The sequence below is a fragment of the Medicago sativa genome, chromosome 7 (assembly GCF_051527215.1).
Source record: "Medicago sativa cultivar Bolivia chromosome 7, Bolivia_mono, whole genome shotgun sequence".
Taxonomy (NCBI): domain Eukaryota; kingdom Viridiplantae; phylum Streptophyta; class Magnoliopsida; order Fabales; family Fabaceae; genus Medicago; species Medicago sativa.
The window spans coordinates 45,527,499-45,537,495 of NC_140755.1; the positions used below are offsets into that span (position 1 = coordinate 45,527,499).

Consider the following 9,997-nt stretch of genomic DNA (forward strand, 5'->3'; position numbering starts at 1 on the left):
CATCTTTTTATTTTATTTTTATTCCTATACAATTTCTGTCCTTTATCATTCACATTTTTCTTCTCCTTTTCCTCCACTTCTTTTGTATCATATATTTTCTTCTCACATTCTTTCTCATGAGTTTCTTTTACAATGAGACACTCTATTTTTTCAACATTTCTTTCAGGCTCTCTATAATCATTTTGGATTTGAAAGAGCCTTTTCTCAAATGTTTTAAAAATAGCAGCAATCCCTCTTTCAAACCTTTGCATGCTTTCTTCTCTTCTCATTCTCCTTTTCAATATTTGATCTTGACCCATTTTATCATGTGCAAGAGTGATTTGACGATTTTTAAATGAGAATGTGTATTTGTTGGTGTGTTGATCATGTTTTGCGTGACGTTGTTGCTGCCATGGAAGCCCAAGTAGCAAATCCCTCGTTTTGGAAGGCACGACATCACATAGCACATCATCTTCATAATCTCCAATTGTGAATGAAACTCTCACTTGTTTGGTCACCAAAACATCAGCCATATCTTTGAACTCCGGATCTTCAAGACTACAAAGTATGTATGGTTCCGGATGGTCAAGTACCGGAAGTCCCCACTTCTCCACCATGGTTGTACTTGCCATGTTGATCCAATATTTTCTATCAATGTACAAGCCACAAAATTTATTATTCACAAGACATCTTATAAAGAAAAGATTTTTCTTTTGCTTGGCTTCCATGAAATACCACTAAGAAAATAAAAATTGAAACTTTTGATTTTTTTCTTTTGCTCTTTTTTTTTTCTTGGAATTTTCTTCACTTTTTTTCCTTCTCGTTCTTGTGTTGAAATGCTATCTCTCTTGTTTGTTTTTTTTTTCAATTTTTTTTGTTTTTGTAAACTGAATATAAAATAAATATAAAAAGATAGATAACACCTGATTTGTACCAAAGCTCTGATTACCAAATGATGAGATCATGAGTTCATTAAGCATGTGGAAGGAAACTTATAAAAAAAATTATCCTACAATAAATTTGTCCTGATATTTTGTTTCATGATTTAGTTTTTGGGCAGCATATGGTTCTTTGAATCACATAATATTTGATATAATTGCATTGTACTCAATTACACTATGGAATTTCTAGTGGATGTAGTATACACGTGCTGTTGATATTGGGCTGGGATGAAATTCACAATTATGGAGATGAAGGAATGGCTCGTTATTGGCATATGATGTTTACTAGCCCTTCAACGGTTTTGAATTGTAATTGGCATGATTTCAACTCACATTAAATTGATGCAGCTGATATATTAATGGTTGAATTCATTTGAATATATAGAAGGCAAATATAAACTAGCGGTTATGGAATTTTGAAGCAACCAGCATTCAACATTTTAAGACTAATCAATTTTGGCTATTCATTGGTGTTGCTTGGCTGGATCTTTGGATTGGAAAGCACTACAGAATGCTACGTGTGCTTTTGTTTAGTTCTTTCTATTTTTAATAAATAAATGTAAGGCTAATCAGCCATTTATTACCTTTAGATTAATATTAGGTATATTTTAATTTATTAGTGTCCTTTGAGTTCATGCAAGAGCTCTATAAATTGTAAGTTTTATTATGAAATAAGATAAGTAGAATTTTGAGTAAAAAAATACACTTTGTGTGTTGTGAAGCTTTGCTTCTTTTGGTTCTGGATTGAACCATGACTTGATCTTATCAAGGAATCATATTTTCTTGTGGCGATCCTCGCATCCACCGGCTTATCAATCCTTCTTGGATTGGAAGTGAGTGTGACGCCTTCTTTCACCATTTCTTTCCCCAAATCCATCTTTTTATTTTATTTTTATTCCTATACAATTTCTGTCCTTTATCAACATGTAAACTTCGAAGGATGTATAGAAGAATTGGTTAAACATGTAGCAATGAGATTGAGAAATTTTGTAGTATGTTTGGATCAGTATGCCTAACCGGGGTAAGTTAATAAATCAGAGTGGCGTAACGAAAAATTAATCTGTAAAGAAGTAACGGAGTGTGTAAAAATCTAAGACTATGGGATAAGATATTCATGGGAAATCTTAAGAGACGAAAAAAAATAAAAAAAAATTCCAAGCTACGGAATTCAGGGATAATGAGAAATCAAAGTAGTCGAAAAGAACATGGTGAAAGTATGACAGACGTGTTTCCACCGCGTTCAGTCTAAAGGAAATTGGAATCAACTCTAGTATGGTAACTTGGTTAAATGGTTCAGTAATTTCAAAGTATGGACCTGCAATATCAGTTTAGTCAGACAAGGTTGCGTCCGAGGCGACAAATATGAACGAGGTATCCTAAGGATTTTGTCTTAGACTCGGAGTATCATTTCAAAAATATCAAGTATAGTAGCAAGTGACTGAGTGGGGAGATACTATCCAGAACAAGATTAGTAATACTGGACGCAAATTTTAGTTATGACATTCAGAGGGTTTAAATTCGATATTCTCGAGGTAAAGAAAAGAATGTGGTCATAAAAGTTGGAGAATCATTCGCGACATACGATATGGAACTATACCAATTCAAGTTATGAATATGGAGTTAAAGAGAATATTGAGATAATATGTTCCCTGGAGTAGAGTGACAATATTGTTCAAGGATGAAATGTATATTTTGGAAGAGTAAGTTCATGAGAAAATTTATGATTACGGATCTTATTTATTTTGATAGGATCAAAGTGTAATTTGATTAATTTAAGAATGTTGAAAGTTTAGTGCTGATGAAGTATAGTCGAATGGCTACAGATATATGTTATGTATTTAGTTATCAGTCGTACTACCTTGTGTATTGTGTACTCGTAAGTTAGTACACTAATACTCAGATAAGAATTACATTTAATGTACTCGCCAGTTAGTACATTTTGTATTTAGATATGACCTAAGGATTGTACTCGTCAGTTAGTACTTCCAACATATGTTTGAGGTAGTACCATGTTTGCATTTATTCCATAAGAGAACATAACCGATATCAAAAGTAACTCCCCTAATTATGGGTTGAGTTTAGAGACAGATGGCGATCCTAGGTTCCCTGAGATTGCCTACAACCTAGGATAGGTGGAACTCACTGAGACATCCCGTCTCACCCCAATCCCTTTTATTTTATTTCAGATCAGCAGGTTGTACGTGGCAAGGAGACAATACAGGAGGCTGAATGATATATTTCAACATGCTCGTGTCGTACTAGTTCATATTATTTATTATGGTTCCTGACATGTATTCAGATAGCAAATGTACGATCCTGCAGTGATGTATATATTTATTCAGTCGAAATTTTTATTATTGTAATTTAATGTATCCAGTACTAAATTTAACGCACATTCTAAATATTCTAGATAAGTTTAGTATGAGCGTTACAATTATGTAACACCCACGACGTGGCTTTCGATATCCCGCCAGTTGGATACGAAAGGTTCCCGCCAGTTGGAACGGGCACTATCCGTAAGGATGACCCCACGTTAATAAGAGGAACCGAATCACATCGAAATGAGAGGGATCCAGAGGCCGTGTAGGTATGGGACTACATGGTTGAAGGAAGAGTTATAAGAATTGTTAGGTACTACCCATATCAACAAGATGCATCTTCTTTTCGGTAGCTCATTTCATAAGAAATCCACAGTTAAGCGTGCTTGACTTGGAGCAATTTTGGGATGGGTGACCTACCGGGAAGTTTCCCGGTAAGCGTGCGAGTGAGGACAAAACACGCTGAAAAGACTCGTGTTGGTTTGTGGGGTTAGTCGGCAATCCTAAAAGCATTCTGGGATGTTACAAAATGGTATCAGAGCAGACCTCTCCCAGTACGGTGTGGTTCGGGGACGAACCAGGCGGAAGCTGGTGGGCATGTAACACCCACGACGTGGCTTTCGATATCCCGCTAGTTGGATACGAAAGGTTCCCGCCAGTTGGAACGGGCACTATCCGTAAGGATGTCCCCACGTTAATAAGAGGAACCGAATCACATCGAAATGAGAAGGATCCAGAGGCCGTGTAGGTATGGGACTACATGGTTGAAGGAAGGCTTATAAGAATTGTTAGGTACTACCCATATCAACAAGATGCATCTTCTTTTCGGTAGCTCATTCCATAAGAACTCCACAGTTAAGCGTGCTTGACTTGGAGCAATTTTGGGATGGGTGACCTACCGGGAAGTTTCCCGGTAAGCGTGCGAGTGAGGACAAAATACGCTGAAAAGACTCGTGTTGGTTTGTGGGGTTAGTCGGCAATCCTAAAAGCAGTCTGGGATGTTACACCGACCACCTACCTCCCCATAGGTTTGTGGGGTTAGTCGGCAATCCTAAAAGCATTCTGGGATGTTACAAAATGGTATCAGAGCAGACCTCTCCCAGTACGGTGTGGTTCGGGGACGAACCAGGCGGAAGCTGGTGGGCATGTAACACCCACGACGTGGCTTTCGATATCCCGCTAGTTGGATACGAAAGGTTCCCGCCAGTTGGAACGGGCACTATCCGTAAGGATGACCCCACGTTAATAAGAGGAACCGAATCACATCGAAATGAGAAGGATCCAGAGGCCGTGTAGGTATGGGACTACATGGTTGAAGGAAGGCTTATAAGAATTGTTAGGTACTACCCATATCAACAAGATGCATCTTCTTTTCGGTAGCTCATTCCATAAGAACTCCACAGTTAAGCGTGCTTGACTTGGAGCAATTTTGGGATGGGTGACCTACCGGGAAGTTTCCCGGTAAGCGTGCGAGTGAGGACAAAATACGCTGAAAAGACTCGTGTTGGTTTGTGGGGTTAGTCGGCAATCCTAAAAGCAGTCTGGGATGTTACACCGACCACCTACCTCCCCATACCTAGCCTTTAGGACACGATACCACAACCCATCCTTATCTACCAACATCCTCCAACACCACTTCCCTAATAACGACAAATTAAATTCCCCTAACCTCCGAATCTCCAAACCACCACTAATCACAGGTAAACACAAAGAATCCCATTTAATTCAAGCAATTTTTTAAAGACCTCACACCCACCCCAAAAAAATTGTTTAAAAATAGATTCGATAGCGGAAATTATACCTGTAGGTGCCTTGAAGAAGGAAAGAAAGTAAACCGGAAGAGAGGACATGACAGACTTCAGAAGAACCAGGCGGCCACCAAAAGATAAGTACTTATTATTCCAGGACGACAATCTAGCGGAAATACGGTCCACCACTGGTTTACAAAAACTAAGTTTCCCACTATCACCACCAATAGGTAACCCCAAATACACAAAAGGAATCAGACCAGTTCTACAATTTAAAACAACAGCCGCCTCTGAAAGCTAAGATGTGGAAATATTTACACCCGTCATCATGCTTTTATTGAAATTAACCTTCAAACCCGACACTTCCTCAAGAATTAGCAACACAGCCCGAATCGTACGCACATTCAACCAGGTTTTTTCACCCATAATAAGAGTATCATCAGCAAATTGGAGGTGAGACAACCTTACATCCCGTTGAGTCCCCACACCATATGGTTGAAAAATATTATTAGACACAAAAGTCTTCATCAGAGCATCGAAACCCTCCGCCGCCAATAAGAATAAAAGCAGCGAAAGAGGATCCCCTTGGCGAAGACCCCGCTGGATAGGAAACTCCTCCGTCGGACACCCATTAACAAGGACGGCCGCTGAAGCTGTTCCAACACACTCCATAATCCATTTTCTCCAAAGTGTTGGGAAATTCATATTCAACATCACCGAGTGTAAATAATTGTGATCAACCGAATTGTAGGCCTTTTCAAAATTAACCTTAAACAATAACAATTCCTTGTTCAATCTTTTAGCCTCATCAACTACCTCATTCACAATGAGAATGCCATCAAGAATTTGTTTACCACATACAAAGGCAGATTGCGTATCCGACACCACGAAATCCAAAACACTACGGAGGCGATTAGCAAGGACCTTTGCCAGCACTTTGTACAAACATCCAACAAGGGAAATTGGCCGAAAATCCGCTAGCCTTTGAGGGCTATCCACCTTCGGAATCCAAGCAATAAACATCGAATTTACTCCCTTTGTCAACTTCCCATTCCGATGGAATTCCACAAAAAACCTCAAAAAATCATTTTTCAGTTCATGCCAAACATCCTTAATGAACCCCATATTAATACCATCAGGTCCGGGACTCTTATAACTATCGCAGTCCCGAACCGCCTGTTTAACCTCTTCCAACGAAAAAGATCGCACCAAGTGACCTGCCTGGGCAAAAGACAATTTTCTGAAATTAAGACTGTTAACATCTGGGCGAGCAATATGACAAATGCGGCAATGACTTGCAAAATGATTTAGAACAACCGTCCTAATATTCTGAACCCCTTCCACACGCACCCCATCCACATTAATGACATGTAAAGAATTCTGACGTTGTCTATAAGACATCATATTATGAAAGAATTTTGAATTTGCATCACCTTCCCTTATCCAATTCATCCTCGCCTTCTGCCAATTCATACTAGTATAAACGCGAGACATAGAATGCAATTCAACAGACAACTCATGAAGCTCCTTAGCCTCTTCCTCCACCAGCTCACCTTCCTCCCCTTTAGTATCAAGGAAAGAAAGTCTATTTTTTACATCTGATATCTTACCTTCAATATTCTTTGAATGTTTCTGATGCCACTCCTTGAGACAAGATTTAATCATTTTAAGCTTCATTTTGAGGACATGGTCGCCCCACCCATCCAAATTAAAAGAGTTTAATTTTTCATGGACAAAAGCAGCATAACCATCATATTCAGACCTGCACTTCATCAATCGGAGAGGTCGAGGTCCCCAATTTGTCTCGTCAACATAAAGAACAAGCGGAACATGATCAGAGAGGCCCCACTGATGCGCCACTTGAGTACAATTAGGCCAAGATTCACACCGCTTTGCAGACACAAGAAATCTATCAATCCTGCTCATGGAAATACCATCATCACGATACCAAGTGTATAATCTTCCACAAATAGGTAAATCTATCAAGAAACTACCATCAATGAAATTATTAAAATAATCTGCATCCAACTGTCTAAAAATCACATTTCTACCTCTCCGCTCATCCTCAAATCTAACAGAATTAAAATCCCCACAAACACAGACATTCGCATCACCATTGATAAGAATAAATTGAGACAGACGCAACCATAAATCTTGTTTTGCATTCGTATCACAAGGTGCATAAACATTAGCAATAATAAAATCTTGACCTATGAGAATAACATTCCCTTTAATAATCAAAACATGTCTGTAACTCATAGTACACCAAACCTCCACGACTGACGGATCCCACAAAGTAATTAAACCTCCTGATGCCCCATTAGTCATATATTAGTTTTACAAACCCTATATGTTCATATTTCAATCTTACCATTCACCTTTTTGAGGTTACACCCAAATTTCTTTTATAATTTAATATAATACCGAAATAACCCTTAGTCACATATTAGTTTTACAAAACCTATATGTTCATATTTCAATCTTACCATTCACCTCTTTGACGAACATCCATGAAGATGAACAGACTTGATAAAAGATTATAAATTGAAATACAAAACCTTCCATTAAAATTCATCGCAAAACTAAGTGATTTTTTTAAGCAGATTTTATGTTGTTTTTTTACAGCTGCAGATTATACCAGTTTACGTATGTGGTCTTTTTTAAACAAATTGACACCTAACTAAACGCAATTCACGTGGAATTGAAGTTCTCATTGTACATGAATTAAATTTCAATTCAATTCACATATGGAATTGAATTTCAATTAAACTGTATTTGCCTGCCATGGCTCTTCGTTCATGAATTTGCTTTGCCTTTTTTTTTTTTTCGTTATGTTGTGGCATCCCCATTTGATGTGTATTGTTTGTATTTGCTTTGCATGCATCAATTGATTTAGTGATATTTACACATTCATATTCATGTTCAGTTCACGATTTGATATCCCTTATGTTTTGTTTTATTTATACGTGAATTTAGTTCACGTTAATCTTTTTTTTCTTTTACAGAATAAATTCATTGCATTTCATTAGCTAAAATATGCCAAATACATGTAGGTAAATCATCAATAATATGGGGGCTAGGATTAGACAGGGTTGTCTGAGCTAACTCGTGAGCTACCCTATTTGCTTGCCTCCTGTTGAACTCAACATAAAAGTTCTGAAATCTATTCTCTAGCAGCTGTTTACAAGTAGTAATAATACACCCAAATTCATTACTATCATCTAAACTAGAATTGACACAATCAACAACTTTTTTACAATCTAGTACAAAATCTCTTTTGTTTTGTTTTAATTGTAAGTGGATTTAATTTACGTAGGTGTGGGTAAATTAAGTTAACGAGTTTTGAAGAGGAAGTAGGGATATTTTTGTCAGTCTGGGGTGTAACTTGAAATTAATGTGGTGTAATTAGAAAAAAAAAAAACTATTTTTGCAGAAATACTATTTTTATGAAAGAAAAAAAAAAAATAACACAACCGCATATATACATCAACAACGAGGGTTTCACTTTCCACAACCACATCGTTCTCATGAATATCTCTCCTCCGCCCAAAGTGGCTGCGCTTCTGGTGATTCTCCATGACGAACTTATCGTTGAAGTCTTAACGTTCCTTGAAGTAAAATCTCTAATGCGTATGAGGTGTGTCTCCAAGTCATGGAAAACCCTAATATCTGATCCAGTCTTCGTCAAAATGCACCTTAAGAAGAAATCTACACGAATGACACACCTCGCAGTTCTCGCACCTAAGGCCAAAGGTTCAGGAGACTGTAGGGCAGTACCCATCTCTCGTTTGCTGGAGACTACATCGAATTCCATCACATTTACCGACAACGATCCTTACTACCAATTCAATTACCAAAACGCCGGTCGGATTGTTGGTTCTTGCAATGGATTGGTTTGCCTGAAAGGTTATTCTTCAAATTCTGAGTATCACGAGTACTCGCTCAGTTTCTGGAACCCTTCCACAAGGAAAAAATCTGAAACATTAGTGTCTTTCCGCTATTATCGCAACAAGTATGATATGTGTAAGTTTGCGTTTGGTTATGATAATTCAACAGACACTTACAAGGTGGTGGTGTTATGTTTGAAATGGGAAAACAGACTTGTTACAACCGCGGCAAGAGTTTTTACTTTGGGTGATAATGTTTGGAGAGATATTAATTTCCCTCTGGTATATGCATGGGATGGTGTTTATTTGAAAAATAGTATTAATTGGTTTGCCCGTCGCCGATTCTATTGTCATATAAAAAACCTTACAATTGAACAAGTTGTGATTATCTCGTTTGATTTGGGGACAGAGACACATAAACAATTTATGCTATCTCAATGTTGTGATGAAGAGCTACATAATCGTCGAAAGCTTTCTCTAACTCTTTCTGTGTTGATGGATTGTATTTGTTTTTCTTATGATTTCAAGGGCCATTTTGTCATATGGCAAATGAAGGAATTTGGAGCTGATGAGTCTTGGGTTCAATTCCTTAAAATTAGCTATCAGAATCTTCAATTGGACCGTAAATTTCGTAAATTGGAGCCTCGTTTTTTTCCTGAACACATTGAATGTCCATTGTGTGTTTCCGAGAATGGTGATACATTGATACTTGCAACCAATCATACAGACCAAGCAATTGTCTATAATTTGAGAGATAATAGAGTAAATAGAATTAAAAGTACCAATCGAATTTCGTGGTTCAATGCCAAGGGATATGTTGAAAGCTTGGTACCGACTTATTGAAAGTAAGTTTTGCTCGATCATTTACTTGTTCGAATTTTTGTTAGTTTGTGTACAATGTATTGTGTGATTATTTTCATATCATGGTTTTGATTTGATTATATTGTTCAATGATTACCGATGTTATTTGTCGATTTTATTTCAGTTCTCTCTTTGTATGGCATGTTCTTTTGTAGCAAATATTAGTCCGTTTACCGTCGTTGCACAGAAGACCATATGCCTTGAACATATAGTCTTTTCCTGTTTTATTTGATAGTCATTTTGCCCTTAAATTTATAGTATAC

The 9,997-nt window shown here is 37.5% G+C and overlaps 1 protein-coding gene across 1 annotated transcript; it reads left to right on the forward strand.

Moving 5' to 3' along the window:
- The first annotated feature begins 8,491 nt into the window (after nt 1–8,491).
- LOC146906174 (F-box/kelch-repeat protein At3g23880-like) lies at nt 8,492–9,716 on the forward strand. Its single transcript, XM_085728756.1, has one exon. The coding sequence runs from the start codon at nt 8,514–8,516 to the stop codon at nt 9,714–9,716; it is 1,203 nt and encodes a 400-aa protein (XP_085584882.1). The 5' UTR covers nt 8,492–8,513.
- The last annotated feature ends 281 nt before the right edge of the window (nt 9,717–9,997 follow it).

Bases quoted from the DNA above. Each gene is read 5' to 3' on its own strand.
- LOC146906174 (XM_085728756.1), top strand. From the start codon at position 8,514: ATGAATATCTCTCCTCCGCCCAAAGTGGCTGCGCTTCTGGTGATTCTC.